At 47.5% G+C, this 21,035-nt stretch overlaps 1 protein-coding gene across 2 annotated transcripts in view; it reads left to right on the top strand.

Annotated features, from left to right (window-relative positions):
- The window catches only part of EEF1AKNMT (eEF1A lysine and N-terminal methyltransferase), an 84,101-nt gene extending 79,294 nt beyond the window's left edge, over positions 1-4,807 (top strand). For both annotated transcript variants that reach the window (XM_030207369.1, XM_030207368.1), the window contains one exon: positions 3,441-4,807. In XM_030207369.1, coding sequence (XP_030063229.1) covers positions 3,441-3,715 — 275 coding nt within the window. In that variant the 3' untranslated portion in view covers positions 3,716-4,807. The remainder of the gene's footprint in view (positions 1-3,440) is intronic.
- Positions 4,808-21,035: the final 16,228 nt, after the last annotated feature.

The raw sequence follows: 21,035 nt of genomic DNA, 5'->3' as shown, positions 1-21,035 counted from the left end.
GTGGGCATGTGGTGGTTTACGGATCCTGGGACAGATATGGGATGAGAGGGAATTTGTCCCTTTTGGGGACCTGAGAGAGGAATATGGCCTATTCCCAAGGGATGAATTTCAATACAGACCGGTTAGGGACCTCATCCATCGCAAAGCATGAGGAAACCTGGGTCTGCAAGAAACCTTACTAGAACAAGTTCTTTGGGTGGGGGGGAGCTAAGGGAAGTATTACTCGGATATATGTAGCCCTATTGTTGGCTAAATCTCCGCTGCACTATTATATTAACAAATGGGAGCTAGATACATCATTCGCGGGGGAACAATGGCAAAGTTCATTCAAGTACTTGTTTAGAGTACCTGTTGCTAGTAATTTGATTGAGAACAGCTTTAAGGTTTTCTATCTCTGGTATTACTCACCAGTGAAACTTAAGTAAATCTTCCCAGGAACAATGGATGTGTGTTGGAGAGGCTGTGGAGAACGGGGAACCTTTTTCCATATGTGGTGGACTTGTCCAGTTGTAAAGAATCAGTGGATCTTGATACTTGATACCCTACAAGATATACTGGGGAAGAAGTATCCACGACAGACAGAATGCTGTCTGTTGCATCATAAACCATCACTGTATCTCAGCATAAATTTGCTATCTTGTTGTTTACTGCCAGTAAATTGGTTATTGCACAAGCTTGGAAACAGACTATCCTGCCTCTGTCTCTTATTTTGCAGAAGCTAGATGGCATTTTCCAACTTTCTAAGCTTACAGCGTTGCGACATGGCCAATTGGCTAAATTTTATGACATTTGGAGGGTTTACGAACATTGAAAGATGAGGTCTGATACTCCATCCGAATGACGGACAGTCTATATGTTTTTACATGATGTACTTTAATTTGGCTAGGCACAGACCGCTGTACTAGATGGGTGGGATAGGGGTTGGGGGAGATGAAGTTTTGCTGGTTGTATTACTGGAATGTGGAGTGTATATTTGCAAGACTTCAATACAACTTTCAAAAATAAGGTTTTGTTAATAGTCAGGACGTTGCTCAGTTTGTTCACAGCAATATTCAGTTATAGTTTTCCTCCTCCAGGTGAACTCTGTATGTTCGGGGAGAACATATATATTGATGATTGATTTCTCACTATAAGGGTTCAGGCATTCACTTTATATAAAAAATTTTAGAAAGAGTGTTGATATTGGAGGATATGTTATGATGTGTAGAGCTGTTCAGGTGAGCCACTTTTTAGCAGTGTGACTTACTGAAGTATTGCTTGGCTGTATGTACAGCCTATACTGATCCCCTTTCATCCCTCATCAACAATAAAAGTAGAAGATATATCTTTGGAAAGTTCTCTGCGAGCATCCTGTTGACTCTTTTGATGTTCACCAGTATATTTAGGGATTGACTTTTTTTATTACTAGTTTCCATTTTTTGTCTCGCCCTTGGGGATTTTTGATAGTGTGTACTCAACTAATGGCAGGTGCAAAAATGCAGGTATTTCTATAACATCGTGCTTAAATTTTGGGAATGCTCCTGACATACCCATGCCCCTCCTCTGGCCACAACCGCTTTGGAATTTGGGTGCTATGAAATTTAGGCACATATGTTACAGGGCATAGGGCAGATCCATATGTAACTACTAATTACTGCCAATTAAGTGCTTGTTTAGATCAGTAATTGATAATGCCAATTTAGCCAATTACTTTACGCATGGATGTATGATCCATGCCCAAAACCTAACTTTAGGCAGCATATACAGAAACTGGAGCAGTGGTTCCCAAACCTGATCCTGGAGGCACCCCAGCCAGTCAGGTTTCCAGGATATCCACAATGAATATTCATGAGAGAGGTTTGCATGCAAATCTCTCATGAATATTTATTGTGGATATTCTGAAAATCTGACTGGCTGGGGTGCCTCCAGGACCAGGTTTGGGAACTACTGCTATGAGGGATTATGTTACTTTTGGAGTTTTATAATTAAGCTAGTAAAAAAGGCCCATTTCTGATACAAATGAAACAGGTACTAGCAAGGTTTTCCTCTGAGTGTGTATGTTTGAGAGAGAGAGAGAGAGAGAGAGAGTGTGTGAGAGATGGAGTGTGTGTGTCAGAGAATGAGAGAGAGACGGAGTGTGTTTGTGTGTGTGTGTGAGAGATGGAGTGTGTGTGTCAGAGAATGAGAGAGAGACGGAGTGTGTTTGTGTGTGTGTGTGAGAGACAGAGTGACTGTGTGTGTGTGATAGACAGGGAGTGTGTCAGAGAGTGTATGTGAGAGACAGTGAGTGTGTGCCCCCACCTCCCTCTCCCCTTGCTCCCCCTCCAGCCATGCATGTCCAGCGACCCCCCCCCCCCCCCCCACATCAAACCCCCTTGCCACCCGCAGCTGCCACTGGTAACGCTGGCCGGCCGCTGCTGCTGCTCCTGTTGAGCAGCAGCGGCCGCTACAAAAAGAAAAAAAGCAATAAATGTTCTTAAACCTGAAACGCGGCACCATAGACAGCCATCAGGCATTGGCTGTCTGCTCTGCAGCCGCTCCTCCTCTTGCCTCCACGTCACTGCCCTGGAGTAAGACCCTGGAGGAGCGCACCGACGTGAGAGGCAAGAGGAGGAGCGGCTGCAGAGCCGACAGCCAATGCCTGATGGCTGTCTACGGTGCCGCGTTTCAGGTTTAAAAACATTTATTGCTTTTTTTATTAGTGTAGCGGCTGCTGCTGCTCAACAGGAGAAGCAGCAGCAGCCGGACAGCGTTACCAGTGGCAGCTGCGGGTGGTGAGGGGGTTGATGTGCTTCGGGGGGGGGGGGGGGGGCTTGGGTGATGCACCGAGGGGCTGTTTGAACGGTGCACTCACAGCTGATTCCCAGGCAGGGGGAGGAGTAGGGAAGCACATGGAGAAAATTGCTCCGCGTGTTTCCCTACTCCTCCCCCTGCCTGGGAATCAGCTGTGAGTGACGTCAGCCTGGCTACGGAGCCTAGCTCAGCAACTCCAGGAGCCACGGACACAGGCAGCTACTTTAGAACGTTGGAGGTGAGAATTATTATATAGGATATCTACATGTAGCTGTTATGGAATAAGTGTGTGGAAGCAACTTTTGGAGGAGGAAGTCAATGATAGACACACATCCAGTAATTCAGGGTATAAATTAGAACAGCACTTTAGCGTGAAAGAAGGATCTAAATTAGAATGGGAACTGATAGGATAAAATATCCCCAAAAGTTACATAGTGAAATATTCATAGAAAGGATGGTATCTGCCTGGAACAGTCTTTCGGGTAGGGTAGTGAAGACAAAAATTAGTGGAATTCAGGAGAGCCCGGGCCACATGTTGATACCAGTGGAGCGAGGTATAGCGTGCAGTAGTTGATTTAAAAAATTTAAAAAAGCCTTGTAATCTTTGTTCCCTCAGTTTCTGTCTTGCTCTGTAATGATTCTGTGTTGGTCTCTGTCCTGGCTTGCAGGTATCTTTGTTCTGAATCTGGTGTGCCGTGACCCAGCCCTGAAAGAACAGGTCCTTGCTGTTCTTCGGGAATTTTTTCCACTGGTTTATGTCCGGAAGATTGAGGACGAGGTCAATGAGATCCTGTTTTGCCAGAATTTTACAGAGCCAAAGCGAACTCGTGCTGAATTGCTAGAGCAGGCCCAGACTCTTCAGAATCAGCTGGAGAAACCTGGACAGCCATGGGACAGCACCTACCTCCTCTCTGATATGTTAAAATCACTGCAAGTTGTGTGAGCAGAGGCCTGGGCTCATTACAGATGTCCTTTTTGGCACAGGACATACTAACTGCTTCAGGCAACTGCACCAAGGATCTGAAGATGGAGTGTTTGTATGTAATCAAAACACTCCCAGGAACTTCAATACTTTAGCTACCTAGAGGGTGAAAATAAATGGAGCATGGGCAATAATGCTGTAAAAGAGAAGGGAACAATGTGAAAATCTTTGAGTAAAAGAGTTCATTCTTTTTGACGGAGCCAGAAGCAGATTTTGGTGTTTAGTAAGATAGAAAGAGGCTGCAAGTGTTTGTCTTGGGCTCCTTAAGAGCGAGCAACTTCACCAGTGGGAGGAAAGTGCACCTTTACTGACCTTCTCTGTACTATCCAGAAGAAGATAATGGCCAGGGGATACCCAGTCTAATTCTTCAGCTGGTAGTAGGTAAGGTATCGAGGTTTTTCATTTGTTTCTCTTGTCCCTGAAAACAGGAGAGGCAGGTCTTGTTACCTTTAGTCAGAGTCTAAATTGCAAAGTAGTCTGAATTAAACTACATCATTGCAGCACTCTCCATGTTCTTTCACCATGCTTGGCTGAACCTTGTGCTTAACAGAGCCCTGGGCATGATCTTCCTTTGTGTTTCCCTAGGACCTAGGTCAAGATCCTTTTTCTCTTTTCTACTTAAAAGCCAGTCACAAAGCTGGACCAGCATTTCCGCCACTGCATCCGTTGGTAAATCGTTGTTCCATCTTTATGCCCTCCTATGTATGGATCAGGAAAGAGCCCTAAGCATACCTGAAGACTGGCTCTTTTAATGAATAAAGAGCAGCTTTTGTAGCCTGTTAAATAGTACTGTTAATAGTACTATGCTCTCAATATTTCAAAGTGAGGGACTGTGCTTTGGGCGTCACCACCCCTAGGACGAGATCGCCCAAATCCTCCATCCCTGACTTCAGTTGTCAATGAGTACTCTTATGCTTCACTTCTAAGCAGGTGCTCTTAGACTTCTCCTTGTTCATCAGTATTCATGAACTTAAAGTAGAAGGGCCCCTTCAGGATAGTGCTAAGGTATAAAAGAAAAGTTGCTCAGATTCTGTTTCTCCTTAGTTCTCATATAAAGATCATTCCTCATCTTTGGCAGACCATTCCAGAGCAAGGGCTTATGTCTCCTGGCTACAGATGGAGACAGAAAAACTAAGAGATGGACTCTGCACCCTTATAAGACTGTTTCCACAGGACTCCCCCTCACCTCCCCTTTCAGAATTTATCTGTCTCCAAATGGTCCCAATCTGAACTGATCTAGTGCAGCTGAACAGGAGTTAGTCAAGAGGGGTAGGGGATAGCAGCTTCCGTTACTGGACCAGGTCAAGGGTCTGGGGCTTCTGGTCAGCAGTTTGTGGGGGGGGGGGGGGGGAGGGCACTTTCCTTCAAACTAGTGGAGGGAAATCCTGTCTCAAATTGAGCCCTTCCTGGTAGATGTGGGGAGGGTGATCAACCTACAAGTACACGTTCAGGCCTTGTTGGCTTCCAGGTCGCCTACAGCTTGGCAGTGTCTGCAGGTTCATGAAACAATGGCAGCAAACCCTGAAGGTGGTCTCATGGGCTTGAGCTCACATGTGGCCTCTGCAGAGGTCCCTGCTCTTGCAGTGGTCTACAGTGTTGCAGGAATGTTCCAGGGATCTACCCCTCACAGTTGTGTCATGGAAGAGTCTAGGGTGGTGGTAGTTTGTGGCATCTCCACGATGGGTGGTAGAGTTGAAGCCTCCCCCCTGGGTACTGGTAACTATGGATGAAAGTCCCCACAGCTGGGGAGTGCATTGTTTAGACAAAGTGGTCTCGAGCCACTGGGCTCTGCACGATGCAGCTTGGTCCATCAATTTGTTTGGCGATCTGAGAAGTATGGTTGGTACCGGAGAGTCTACATCCTTGTCTGCAAGGCAAGGTGGTTCAGTCAAAGTCCAGTCCTGGAGTACCCCTTGCATACAATGGAGGCAGTGTATGCAAATCAAGTTCATGCATATTCATTGTGGATATTCTGAAAACCTGAGTGGCAAGGGGTTCTCCAAGACTGGACTTAGGAAACAGTTTTAGACAACATCACATATATCATTGGTGTGAACAAATAGAGGAACTCAGAGTCTCCAGATGGAGCAAGAAGCTGACTACCTCCTGCAGTGGGTAGAAAGACATTTGGAGGCCCTGTTGGTGGTCCACATGGCAGAGATGGGCAACATGTGGGTGGACTTTCTAAATCATCATACCCTAGATCCTGGAGAGTGAGAACTGTCTGGCAAGGCCTTCACCCAGGTACACCTCCCCCTATTTTATTGGTCAGGGCACTGCTAGTCTTGTAGATGATTTTTCCCCTATTACTTATTCAGTGTATAGAAGCAAACACTGACAAGGCAGGTTCACTTGGTCCCTGTTAAATCAGTTCCATGTGCACAACCAAATGAAATTACAAAGCTCTCTGAAATCTTTGTTTTTACTGTCACACCTGCCCACCTCTTTGGAGACTGCACTCTTGGAGCACCTCTGTTTTACTTCTTTTCCCTACTGTGCCTGCTGAGAAGGACCCCAGTGCTTCCTTTCCTCGCATAGCCCCTTCCCTGGTCATATACAGTGCATAACCCACATCACAGTGCATCCATGGTTTTTCTATGCAAGGGCCTGGACTGCAGACCTGTTGAAGTCTCATTCTGGTTTGTATTAAGACTCCACCCTTTATGCTTCTGCAGTCATTATTTAAATGATTATGCTTTTGTTTGTGTTAAGTGGAATTGGGTTGCTGCTGTAAGACCCTCTCATCCAGCTTCTTTTTAATGCAGAGGAGATGATGCCACCTGTCTTGTCTGCAGACATTCCCTCCTGCTGATTTTCAGATGAAAAGAATATGAAATTTTACCTCTTCCCTGAACACCACTCCGAACACCACCCTTGTCCCCCTAGTCATCAAAGATACAGCAACAGCCACTTACGTCCCTAGCTAAATTGTTAAACAAGAGGCTAGTTACCTGACACAGCACTTATCTGACATCCTCCCTAACCTGAGGTGAGAGAACAACCTATTAAAACTTCACTCCCCTTCTTGGGACTTGAAGCAATTTTCACAGGTAAATAGTTGCTTAAATGTAGGAAAACCTGCTCCAAAAGCAACCCTGGACCACTAGTGGGGGACAAAGAACTGGAGCAGGGCTCTGCAAAAGCATGATTGTGAAAGCATTGTATTTTTTAATTGGCATGCCTGATTTTCACTTTTTTAAACCACATACTAGATCCATACTAAATGTATAGGTTAAATCACTGCTTCCCAAACCTAGTCATGGAGGCACCCTTGCCAGTCAGCCATTTTCAGGATACCCATAACAAATATTCATGAGAGATTTGCATACACTGCCTCCACAGTATGTAAATGTCTCTCATGATTCATTGTGGATATACTGAAAACCTGACTGGCTGGGGGGGACTCCAGCATGAAGTTAGGGAACCCACTGGGTTAAATGCTGTCAATGGTATGGGCCCACTAGATTTTCCACGGGTTTGCTGAAAATTACTCTCCCACTCAAGAGCTACTTGTTACGCAAAGCTTGAAACTGGAACATTTATTGCTTGTGGTTTGGAGTTATCAGAAAAAGTTTATTCAGAAAAAGCAAAGAAATCAGTTGGTGCTGTAGCACCACACGCTAGAGTTTCCTTGTTCTTGGATCTTCCTGAGAACCAACCACCACCGCTGGCACGGTTGCACCTTGAGCGCTCGTCAACTGTGCACTGTCTCGTAGAGGTTGGTGATACGTGGCAGCGTTGCAGCCAGTCATCTTCTAGCACCTTCTGTACGGAAAGGAGTGCGACAGGTACAAAACCAGACTTCAGGAGACACATGATGAGCCAGGCAGTCACAATCATGTCTTGAGCTACACCTCTAAATTAAAGCAGTCATAAAATACTTTTGGGTGTTAGAGCAGATTTATGACAGCCCTTCTGCTGCCCAGTCCAGGTGCAGAACTTGAACCAAATGCAGTCTCAGATCAGATGTTTCAAGAACATGGTTGGGAAAACAGTCACCTAGACCCTCCCAGCAACCAGATGGATCACAATCCTGAGGTTTGAAAATCAGCAGATACCACTATTGACCTGTGCGGTTATGACATCAGCAGTAGCTATGGTAACAACTGTTCTTATAATGAAGCACACAAACCATGCTGATGAGGGATGCAGACCCTCTGTTGTAGCTGGAGCTTAGAAAGGCCAGGGTTCACTGTACAAAAATAAGCAAAAAGGGGATTGGATAACACTGTATGGAACAAAGTCTTACAAACATTCTCCTGGGGCGCTGTATTAAGCTAGTCTTTAATCCAAACTCTACCCAAGTAGAGGAGAGAGGAGTAGTATGTGGCGAGTAAAAGAGAGTATGGAGTGGTGTGGGGTGAGGGCTAGCATGTGTCGTGAGGGGAAGGAGAGAGAGAATGTTGGCATGTGGGCCTTGTCACCTGGAGTAGACTGGCAGGGTTAATTAGAAGGCAGTGGAGAGCAGAATATAGCCTGTGATGTACTTAGGTGGTGACAGGAGGAAGATATCGCCTTGTGTGGTCTGTGTTACTGTGTAGAAAGCAGTGTAGACAATAGTGAAAGTTACGAATGAAGCACTGGGGAAGCAATGAGTTGCAAGTGTACGTTCACAGGAGCTAAGTAGTATTGGGAGCCTGATAGGATCAGGGCAGTGAGTGCACTAGGGAAGCAGTGTTGAAGTATTTCATTTGATGGTGGGAGCTGTAAGAGCCCATCAATTAGTAAATTTGTGTTGGGGCTCAGAAGCATGGTAGAGAAAGGAGATGAGAGACAGAGGGTGAATACAATTGGGTGCACATGTATGTGTCAGTGGCTATTCCAGGATCTAAAACTTAGTTACAGGGACTTTTCTGGGGAGTGGAGAATGGAGACAGTCATTGATAGGCTTTAAAGTACATTAGTAGGGCAGGATGACAGATGGGCAAACACCTTAGTCAATTATTGGAGTGGAAATCTGCCTGGTAACTAGTGCAGTGAAAACCAGCTGTTGATTACAAGTGGTGTAGAAATTTGATGTTGGTTGTGCAGACACAGGCAGACAAACCCTTTGATATTTTTGACAGTTCGTTTCCTCATTGTTTATTATAATGTCTGTAGACCAGTATTTGTCAACCTAGTCCTTGGGACACACCTAGCCAGTCAAGTTCAGGCTATTTCTGAATATTTGGTATAGTGCTATTCACAGTTCATAGTAAGTTTACAAAAACAGTAATTAAGAGCAAAGTAAGAAATGACTAATCCAAACTAAGATAATATAAGCATACTGTAAAACATAACTAAGCTTAACTCAGACAAAGGAGATACAAAGGGACTAGAGGAGTAGCACAACAAAACTATTATGCCACCCCCCAAAAGAAATGGCAGAAAATAATGGAATACAAGGTAGAAAAACCAGGGAAGGGACAGAAATCTCAGAGGGGAGAGTACAAGACAAATTTAGGGCCTCATTTACTAAGCCACACTCTAGGCATGCTAGCGTTTTTAGACCACTCTAACGGTAGAGACACCCTTAGGAATATATGGGTGTCTCTAGCATTTAGCATGTGCTAAAATTGCTAGCACGCCTTAGTAAACAGAGCCCTTAGAGAACAACCCGGAGAAAAAGAAAGGTCTTCATGTACACCTTAAACTTCTTAACCAAAGTTTTTATATGAAGGTCAGTAGGTATATGATTCTATAAAATAGAGGCAACACAGGAAAAAGCTTTGGAGTGAGAAAATTCAAGATGAACCATGGAAGAAAGTACAGAAAGATTGGCAGTATATGGCACCAACATAGAAATGAGATATAGTGGAAGGCCATTGTAAAGAGCCCTATGCCCCAGAAGAAGAATTTAAACCTTTTTTTTTTATTTTTTTTATTTATGCATTTTCAAATAGTAGACATTGAACATGTGAAATAACAGAATTGCTCCAGAAAAAAAACAAAATCAAGAAATAATTGTACACTAATTTCTATTAAAGTCCACAAATATGAGGGGAGCAGAGAGAATTAGGAGAAAATACTATAAATATTTTATACCATAAAGAAAAATTAAGGCAGTAGAAAAGCAGGCACCACATAATTAATGCAGACCAAAGCTTAACAGTCTGGGTGAGAATTAGTAGGAACCAAATCATTTTGTTCAGCGCCAACACTTTTTTTCCTTCGCGGGACCTTGGCGGGCATGCCCTGCCAACTCTCGAGTTTCAAACAGTCTCAATCTTTCCGGCGCTCTCCTCTCACTAGTGCGTTTCTGCCTGTTCCTTCTGGGAGTTGGTACGGGGGAAAATCCTGGGTTTTATCGCTGTTTTTCCTGCGAGCAGGTCGGAGCCGATGTTTCAGGCGTCCACTCAGCTACCCGCCATCACGTGACCTCTCAGTAGGAACCAAATCATACAGAACTTGAGAGGATTTATCAGTCAGAAAGATTGATAATTGAGATGGCTCAAAAAAATTTACTTAACTATCTTAGCAAATTTGTACATTTACAAGGGAATTTCAAAAGAAAACGAGCTCCTGTCTGAAGAACTCTTTGGTCTCAATAGCAAAATTTGCTTCCTCCTCTGACTTCCTCTTGTTAAATCTGTAAAATCTCAAATTTTGGTTCTCCAAGGAATTGATATTTTTGATGTCTAAAACATAGTTTCAAAATGATATTTCTTTGTCTTAGTTGAAAATGTAAGAGTTACAGGAGAGAGAGGATTCTTCACAATACCATTCAGAGTATCTCTAGAGCACCTGTTGTCTGAGAAGCCGCAGTGGGAATAAAATAAGTCCTTACAGGATTTGGGCAAGAATCCTTAGAGATTCCCAAATTCTAAATCGGATATTTCTGCAAACCTTCACTTGGCTATTGACTATTAATCTTTGTAAAATTTTAAAGTCTTAAGTTCTTAGCCCTAGTTAAATTTTCCAATGCTTTAGTGTGTGTTGCTAAAGCATCTGAAGCACTAGTTAAAAGATTTCAGTTTTGCAACACTTGTGTCTAAAAGATTCATTGCCACATTCCATAAAAAGAAGTATATTGTGAAATTTAAATAAATTTGAAACGTGCCCTTTTATAGATTTATATGACCAAGTCATAACTTTTCCTAGGGTGGTAATTGCAATCCATAGTGAGTCTAACGTGAGCATTTGCACTCTCAATTGAAAAATCAATGGCGGCTTCACTCAAACTGCATTTGTGATTCAGCTTAGAACGTTCCAATAATGAAGACATGTGCTTTGGTTGGAAAAAGTTCATCTGAGCGAGATCCCACAGTTTATACACCATCCTGTCATATTTGCCAATTTCCTCCAGTTCCCGATAAAGCTGAAATCAGTTGAGGGAAGGGGGTCTACATTGATTCTTTGGGTGAAAGAGTGACTTCTGCAGCCTCAGGAGATGCCAACTGCTTTGGCATGGCTTCCTTTGGACTTCCCTCTGAAGCTGGTGAGTTGCCTAAACTCAGGCACACAAATGTGTTGATTGGGCCAGTCATCAGGACCGTAGCCAAAGAGGAGTTTCATCATTAACATACTTCCCTTCTACTTTACCATAACAAAACAGGTAAAAACTTAGGAAAACACCAAAGTTCTGTGCTTCATAACACTGTCTCCTCCTTGGTCCCCCTCCCCTTCCTGTTGAATTTCTGTGCTTCACAGCACCACCACCATCTTGCTCTGCCCCCTTTGGAAAGGAAGAATTTTATGTTGAAACCTGGCATTAATTGGAAGCCAGTGTTGTGCTGTACTGACAGAAGAGATGTAACGTGAACAGATCTCTTCACCCCATACATCAGTTTAACTACAGTGTTCTGTACAAGTTGGAATCTATGAGTTGATTAAATTGGACACTTAGTAAGAAGTGACTTAGAATAGTCATGGCGAATAAGTATAAAGTAGGGCTGTGTGTCAAAACAGTGGGTTTTTAAGTCTGTAAAACTGTATTATTTCTTGAAGTGTATTTCTCTAGTTTGGCCAGCAGGTGGTGCATGTTTGTTTAAAACTGTTCCAGAGGGGGAGGAAGTGACGTCTCCAAGCTGCATGGACGCTTGAGAGTGAAGCTCCGACATCCCCGCAGCGATAACGAGCATTAAAGTAGAGCGAATCACGGCTGGAGAGTCAAATTAACAATTGGCACTGCTCAGAGGAAAGGGCAGCAGTGTATGAGTTCAACTCGAGCGGCAACGGACCTATCGCGGTTTGCATTTCTCGGAGGAGCGACGGCGGCGAAAAACAAGATGGCGGAGGTTCGGAAGACTAGAGAGCTGGCGAATGGGGAGAAACCCAAGCCTCCAGAGCACCCGCAGGAACCACTGAAAGACGCAGAATTAGAAGGGGGAGAGCCTCCGAATCTGTAGAGCTGGCTACAAGACATCAGCGCGGATCTAAAAGCTTTACGGGCTGAAGTAGTGACGCTGGGAGCTGACCTGCGAGGGGAAATCTGGGAGCTGGGCTCGTGCCTGGAAGACACTGAGGCGCAGGTGGAAGCCCATGGCGAAACGCTGGGAGCATTAGACCATCAGATGGCAGAAATGCAGGGCGAACAACAACAGCTGCTGGATAAAATTGAAGATTTAGAGAACCGAGGCCGGCGCTGCAACTTAAGATTTCGAGGCCTACCAGAAACTCCTGCATATCAAGACTGTGAGCAAGTAATCCAAAACATGGTCTGTGAACTGTTCTCACTCAATGGAGACACAGTGGAGCCGGAAACAATACAGATAGAGCGCACCGGGCGCTGGGTCAGATGCGCAACAATCAGCCCAAGGATATCATCGCGTGTTTCTCCAGCTACAAGACCAAAGAAAAGGTATTGAAATTGGCGCGCCAGACCCAGGAGTTCAAATGGGACTCGTATGCAATTGAAATATATCAATATCAGGTGGCGGCGACTCTCCGGAGGAGAGGAGAACTGAAGCCCTTTACAAGACATCTGAGAGAGCTCAAAATACAATACAGATGGAAACACCCTTTTGCCTTGGTCTTCTATAAAGATGGGAAACAACACCAAGTCAAGTCAGTAACCGAGGCGAGGGTAATATGTCTGGAGGCAGTGGAACCAGAAGACAGAACAGCGGCTGGCACTGGAAAAAAGCCCACTCAGAGGTCCCTTCCTCCAAAATGGCAAAGAGTGGGAAAAGGTCAGAAGAGGCTGCAGCGCCAGCAGTCAGCTACACGGATCACCTGAATTTGAAAAGACCTAACTGATGGGACTGTTACTAAAGTTACTGTTATTGTTGGTTTCAGGAGGCACCTGTTGAGCAACTCTCCAGCCATGGGCAAAAGGTAGTTTGGGTTATGCTGTTGTGGCGGGGTAAATGGGAAGCAGAACAGCGGCTTCCTTCTCTTAATCTAGACACTCACTGGTACACACAGTTGTGCTCTATAATAAATAAGGGTAGGGAGGGGGGTGGGGATTTCTATACGGGGGATGGGAATGGATGGAAATGTACTATGTATGATGCAAGACGATGGCAAGATAGGGGAAAATGTCCTAAATGTAAGTGGGGCTGACAAGGAGGCATTACGAATACTAAGTAATAATGGGGATGTTAAATGTATGTCACTCAATGTAAGAGGGTTAAATATACCAAGAAAACGGCAATTACTATTTCGGGAACTGCAGCGGCTCAAAGTGGATATAGGGTGTGTACAAGAGACCCATCTTAAGTCAAGATATGAATGTCTGTGCAAACATAAGCAATATCCCTCTATCTACTTTGCGTCTAGTAGCGACAATACGAAAAGTAAGGGAGTGCTTATAGCATTCAGTGGCACGAAACCATGGGAGATAAGGAAAGTAATGAAGGATAAGGGCGGGAGGTATTTGTTAATTGTCTTTGCACTCGCTGGAAGAGTATATACTGTGGTAAATATCTATGGACCTAATGCAAACCAGGGAGACTTCTTTACAAAGTTAGATCAGTTGCTTACCAGAAACATCGAGGGATCCCTACTAGTGGGAGGGGACTTTAATCTTACAATAAATCCAGCTGTAGACAACTCATTATCCAACACAACATATGCCAAACAAGATAGTCAGAAATTCCAAGAATTTATAACACGCTGGCAATTAATAGACTTTTGGCGGAAAGACAATCCCACACAGCGCACATATACTTACTTTTCTACAGTACATCAAACCTCATCCAGAATAGATAAGTGGCTAGGGGACACCTCTCTTCTGGGAGTGGCTGGGGATCATAAAATTCTCCCTCGCATGTGGTCAGATCACTCCCCGGTGATACTACAACTTAAAGGTCTAGGACCTGACAAACTGAAGTGTACTTGGCGCCTAGATGACGCCTTGCTGGCTGATCCAACTAACATATCCCAGGTGGAACAACACATTAAAGAATATATCAACTTTAATGACAATGGAGAGGTTTCCCCTATTACAGTCTGGGAGGGTTTCAAAGCAGTCCTAAGGGGTCACTTGATAGCATTGCGATCACAGGTGTGGAAGAAGCGCTGCGCCAAAGAGAATGAACTACGCCAGGAGTTGGCTAAGACTGAGGCGCGACTACAGCAGGGGACTGCTCGGGCCCCCTCGTGTCTCAGGGAGCGGGCACACGAGCTTCGCACTGAATTACATGATCTTGAATTAGCGGATTTGGCAGAAAAACTACAACGAGTAGGTCAGATGCACTTTGAATTTGGCAATAAGCTTAGTAGGCTTCTGGCCCACAAACTATCACAGCATGTTAGCAGAAATATGATTGGGGGTCTTCGAGACGCAGGGGGGACTATACACTCAGACCTTGACTTCCTAGAATCAGCATTCAGGGTATACTACAAAACGCTTTATAGGCCAGAGACTGACTGTGGAAAGGAGGTGATTACAAACTACCTAGCAGATGTTGAACTTGCGAGACTCTCCGAGACGTCAGCCCGCAACCTAGGGGTTCCCATTACGTTAGAAGAGGTGGAGTGGGCGATTAGGGGACTATCTCATAATAAAGCCCCGGGACCCGATGGGTTTATGAACAAATTTTATACAATTTTTGGGAAATTGCTAGCCCCCCTACTGCTCAAAGTATTCAGTTCGCTAGATGAGACCACTGGCTTGCCCCCGACGTGGAACCTGGCGACGATAACTGTTCTGCCTAAGCCAGGCAAAGACCTGCAGCTGTGCAGCTCGTATAGGCCTATCTCTCTTTTGGGAGTGGACTACAAAATATTTTCTAAGATTATGGCCACTAGGCTGCAGAAATATCTTCCATTACTCATCCACGAAGACCAGGCTGGGTTTGTACAGAACCGCCAGACGTTTGATAACATACGGCGAACATTACAAGTAATTCAGGGGGCGCACATAACTAATACCCCCCTGTGTATATTGTCGCTGGATGCAGAGAAGGCCTTTGATCGGGTTAGCTGGCCATTTCTTTTTGCAACCCTGGAAAAGGTTGGCATAGGGGGGAAGTTTGCAGAATGGCTGCATTTAATATATAAGACACCGGCAGCAGCTGTGCGGATTAATGGGACACTTACTCGCCCCTTCTCCCTTCACAGAGGTACTAGGCAGGGGTGCGCGCTGTCCCCGTTGTTTGCTCTGGTGATGGAACCATTGGCAGCCACAATCAGAGCAAACCCGGGTATTCAGGGACTGAGAGGAGGGGGAATAGAAACCAGAATCCTCCTATTTGCAGACGACATCTTGCTTACCTTAAAGGATCCCCTGACAGCCTTCCCGGTCATTGAAGAAGAAATACAAAAATACGGGGTGGTCTCAGGATTCAAAATTAATTCTGATAAGTCAGAGGCACTGGATGTGAATCTACCTAATTCTCAGATACAATTGTTGAAAGAGCAGTTCCCCTATAGATGGGCAAGTAAATATATCAGATACCTTGGGGTTAATATAAAATGTCGGATGGAAGATATTTTCAGTACTAATTTCCCCAATAAAGTACAAGGTATTTTTCAGGATCTAGAGTGATGGGAAGGTTTGATCCTGTCCTGGGTGGGAAGGATTAACGCTATAAAGATGATAGTCCTCCTGAAATTGCTATACTTATTTAAGGCCTTGCCAATTGACATTCCAGATGCCTTTTTCCGGGGCCTGCAAAGTAGAGTGTTCTCGTTTATATGGAGGAAAAGGCTACCACGGGTAAGGCGAGAGACGATGTACCAGCTTAGGAATAGGGGAGGCATAGGGGTCCCATCTTTTTATACATACTATTGCGCAGCTCACTTGCGAATTCTGGCTATCTGGCTGCAAGATGCAGGGAAAATTTGGACCTGTATAGAACAAAGTTGGCTAGAACCATTCCTTCTTAGAGCAATACCCTGGTTACCAAAACATATAATTAAAGAGCTAATCAAGAAGAGTCCCCCAACTCTTCGGTGGCCGCTGAATATCAGGTGTAAGGTACGAGAGCAGTTCTTTCCAGAGCGGGTATACTTTAGACACACATTCCTTAGATTCGCCCCCCAGTTTGGCCCAGGCAGGCTGGATACAGCATACCAGGACTGGGAGGATATGGGCTTGTGTGAGCTGGGGCAGATGTGTGAGGAAGGCCAGGTCCCCTCATACCAAGAGCTCTGCCGGGAGCATGAACTTTCACCACTACAGGACAGGCCTTTCAGTACTACCAGGCACGAGACTTCATTAGATGTAAAGCAGCGGAGGAACTAAGCCTAGAAGAAACACAATTAGAAAAGGGTTTAATGGGAGGTGGAGGAAGGGGAGGTATCTCCAGAATATACAAAGCATTACTAGCATGTACCTACCCGGTAGAACACTACACACAAAAATGGGAGAGGGCTTTAGGGACCGCATACGACACAACACAATGGGCACAAGCCTTTAAATCCCTGCTTAGAGTGTCGGTATCCAGTGCAATGGTAGAAAATGGACACAAGATTCTATATAGCTGGTATTCTCCGAGGACAAGCAGGCTGCTTGTTCTCACTGATGGGTGACGTCCACGGCAGCCCCTCCAATCGGAATCTTCCTAGCAAAGTCCTTTGCTAGCCCTCGCGCGCCCGCGCGGCCGTCTTCCCGCCCGAAACCGGCTCAAGCCGGCCAGTCTTCTTTCGTCCGCACTCGGTACGGCTGTGTTTTTGTCGTGTCGAGCCCCGGAGAGTCGACCTCGCGCATCCGTTTTAAAATAGACTTGTTTTTTTCTTCGGAAAAGTTCTAACTTTGTTCGGGAAGTGCTCCGGAAACCCCCTTGGGTTTCGTTTGCCCCTTCCCGTGTTTCCAGTTTTCGCCCCGGTAAGTTTTCTTTCGTCGTCGGGGTAGGCCTCTTTTCGGCCTCGGTCGAGATTTTTCTCCCTTAAAGTTTTGGTGCTCCAAATTCGTCATTTCGGATTTTGATTTCGCCGGCGTGATTTTTCCGCCCATGACATCGAAGCCTTCCAGCGGCTTCAAGAAGTGCACCCAGTGCGCCCGGGTAATCTCGCTCACTGATAGGCACTCTTCGTGTCTTCAGTGTCTGGGGGCCGAGCACTGTCCTCAGAACTGTAGTCTGTGTTCCCTGTTACAAAGGCGGACTCAGGTAGCGAGATTGGCCCAGTGGAACGTTTTGTTCTCGGGCTCTTCGTCGGCATCGGCACCGGGGTCATCGTGTGCATCGACGTCATCAGCGTCCAGACCTTCATCCTTGGCCGCCAGTGCATCGAGTGCATCGAGGCATCGGCCCTCTGCATCGGCGCCGAGACATCGGATAGCTGCATCGACGTCGGTGGTACCGGGACCTCGTCTCCTGATGTCGTCGGACGGTGGTGCATCGGGTGGAGTGCAGGTGAGGGCTGTCCATTCCCCTGCTGGTGGCGGTGAGCCTTCGGGTGGGTCTCCCCCTACCCTGAGGGCTCCTGCGGTACAGCCCCCCCGGGATCGACCTGCTTCGACCTCGGCCCTGAGGAAGCGACGGATGGATTCTACGTCCTCCTCGTCGGTGCCGGGGAGCTCCGGTGACATGCTTCGGAAGAAGTCGAAGAAGCATCGACACCGGTCTCCTCCCCGCGTCGGCACCGAGAGCTCTGGGTCGCCGAGGGAGTCGGCACCCAGCAGGCATCGGCACCGAGAGGACCGCTCACCCTCTGTTCAGGAGGTGTCGATGCGCTCCACTCTGGACAGCCCGGACCAGCCTCCACGCCCGGAACAGGTTCTGACGTCGACACCTGCATCGACCTCCCTGCCTTTCTCTGCAGCCGCTCTGAACGAGAGCCTCCGGGCCGTTCTCCCAGAGATTCTGGGAGAGCTGTTGCGCCCTACCCCTCCGGTACCGGCGGTGCTTGCGCCTCCGGTACTGTTGAGCGTGGCGCCGGCTGGCCCATCGCCCGGGGTGAGGTCCCCGACGTCGGTACCGCGTGCGGTGCCGACTGCGGTCACCTCCCAGGAGGGCTCCCCGACTACGTCGGCGGAGGGAGCTTCGCCGATGCGGGCAAGGGAGTCTACCTCTCGACGCCCCCATCGTGGACGTGGCTCCACCGAGTCGAGCCGGGCGAGGTTGCAGACACAGGTCCGTGAACTTGTGTCTGACACCGAGGGTGAGGCCTCGTGGGAAGAAGAAGAAGACCCCAGATATTTCTCTGACGAGGAGTCTGAGGGTCTTCCTTCCGATCCCACTCCCTCTCCTGAAAGACAGCTTTCTCCTCCCGAGAGTCTGTCTTTTGCTTCCTTTGTCCGGGAGATGTCTACGGCCATCCCCTTCCCGGTGGTTGTGGAGGACGAGCCCAGGGCTGAAATGTTTGAGCTCCTGGACTATCCTTCTCCACCTAAGGAAGCGTCCACTGTTCCCTTGCACCATGTCCTGAAAAAGACATTGCTTGCGAACTGGACCAAGCCATTAAGTAACCCCCACATCCCCAAGAAGATCGAGTCCCAGTACCGGATCCATGGGGACCCAGAGCTGATGCGCACTCAGTTGCCTCACGACTCTGGAGTTGTGGATCTGGCCCTAAAGAAGGCTAAGAGTTCTAGGGAGCATGCTTCGGCGCCCCCGGGCAAAGACTCTAGAACCTTAGACTCCTTTGGGAGGAAGGCCTACCATTCCTCTATGCTCGTGGCCAAAATCCAGTCTTACCAGCTCTACACGAGCATACACATGCGGAACAATGTGCGGCAGTTGGCGGGCTTGGTTGATGCTCTCCCCCCTGAGCAAGCCAAGCCTTTTCAGGAGGTGGTCAGGCAGCTGAAGGCGTGCAGAAAATTCCTGGCCAGAGGGGTGTATGACACCTTTGATGTTGCGTCCAGGGCCGCTGCTCAAGGTGTGGTGATGCGCAGGCTCTCATGGCTGCGTGCCTCCGACCTGGAAAATAGACTCCAGCAGCGGATTGCGGACTCGCCTTGCCGTGCGGACAATATTTTTGGAGAGAAAGTCGAGCAGGTGGTAGAGCATCTCCACCAGCGGGATACCGCATTCGACAAGTTCTCCCGCCGGCAGCCTTCAGCATCTACCTCTACAGGTAGAAGATTTTTGGGGGGAAGGAGGACTGTTCCCTACTCTTCTGGCAAGCGTAGGTACAACCCTCCTTCTCGACAGCCTGCGGCCCAGGCTAAGCCCCAGCGCGCTCGCTCTCGTCAGCAGCGTGCGACTCAGCAAGGCCCCGCGGCTCCCCAGCAAAAGCAAGGGGCGAGCTTTTGACTGGCTCCAGCAGAGCATAGCCGACATCCAAGTGTCAGTGCCGGGCGACCTGCCGGTCGGGGGGAGGTTGAAAGCTTTTCACCAAAGGTGGCCTCTCATAACCTCCGATCAGTGGGTTCTGCAAATAGTCCGGCAAGGATACACCCTCAATTTGGCCTCAAAACCTCCAAATTGTCCACTGGGAGCTCAATCCTACAGCTTCCAGCACAAGCAGGTACTTGCAGAGGAACTCTCCGCCCTTCTCAGCGCCAATGCGGTCGAGCCCGTGCCATCCGGGCAAGAAGGGCTGGGATTGTATTCCAGGTACTTCCTTGTGGAAAAGAAAACAGGGGGGATGCGTCCCATCCTAGACCTAAGGGCCCTGAACAAATATCTCGTAAAAGAAAAGTTCAGGATGCTTTCCCTGGGCACCCTTCTCCCCATGATTCAGCAAAACGATTGGCTATGCTCTCTGGACTTGAAGGATGCCTACACACACATCCCGATACTGCCAGCTCACAGACAGTATCTGCGATTTCAGTTGGGCACACGCCACTTCCAGTACTGTGTGCTACCCTTTGGGCTCGCCTCTGCGCCCAGGGTGTTCACAAAGTGCCTAGCTGTAGTAGCAGCGGCACTTCGCAGGCTGGGGGTGCATGTGTTCCCATATTGGCTGGTGAAGAACACATCCGAGGCAGGAGCCCTGCAGTCCATGCAGATGACTATTCGCCTCCTGGAGCTACTGGGGTTTGTGATAAATTATCCAAAGTCCCATCTTCTCCCAGTGCAGAAACTCGAATTCATAGGAGCTCTGCTGGATTCTCGGACGGCTCGCGCCTATCTCCCAGAGACGAGGGCCAACAACTTGTTGTCCCTCGTCTCGCGGGTGCGTGCGTCCCAGCAGATCACAGCTCGGCAGATGTTGAGATTGCTGGGCCACATGGCCTCCACAGTTCATGTGACTCCCATGGCCCGTCTTCACATGAGATCTGCTCAATGGACCCTAGCCTCCCAGTGGTATCAGGCTGCTGGGGGTCTAGAAGACGTGATCCACCTGTCCACGAGTTTTCTCGAATCCCTGTATTGGTGGACAATCTGGTCCAATTTGACTCTGGGACGTCCTTTCCAAATTCCTCAGCCACAAAAAGTGCTGACAACGGATGCGTCTCTCCTGGGATGGGGAGCTCATGTCGATGGGCTTCACACCCAAGGAAGCTGGTCCCTCCAGGAACGCGGTCTACAGATCAATCTCCTGGAGTTGCGAGCGATCTGGAACGCTCTGAAGGCTTTCAGAGATCGGCTGTCCCATCAAATTATCCAAATTCAGACAGACAACCAGGTTGCCATGTACTATGTCAACAAGCAGGGGGGCACCGGATCTCGCCCCCTGTGTCAGGAAGCCGTCAGCATGTGGCTCTGGGCTCGCCGTCTCGGCATGGTGCTCCAAGCCACATATCTGGCAGGCGTAAACAACAGTCTGGCCGACAGACTGAGCAGGATTATGCAACCTCACGAGTGGTCACTCAACTCCAGAGTGGTGCGCCAGATCTTCCAAGCGTGGGGCACCCCCTTGGTGGATCTCGAGTGAACCACAAAGTCCCTCAGTTCTGTTCCAGGCTTCAGGCCCCCGGCAGACTGGCATCGGATGCCTTCCTCCTGGATTGGGGGGAGGGCCTGCTGTATGCTTATCCTCCCATTCCTCTGGTGGGGAAGACTTTGTTGAAACTCAAGCAAGA

The sequence above is a fragment of the Microcaecilia unicolor genome, chromosome 6, assembly GCF_901765095.1.
Source record: "Microcaecilia unicolor chromosome 6, aMicUni1.1, whole genome shotgun sequence".
NCBI lineage: Eukaryota > Metazoa > Chordata > Amphibia > Gymnophiona > Siphonopidae > Microcaecilia > Microcaecilia unicolor.
This window is presented reverse-complemented; position numbering and strand designations above follow the sequence as displayed.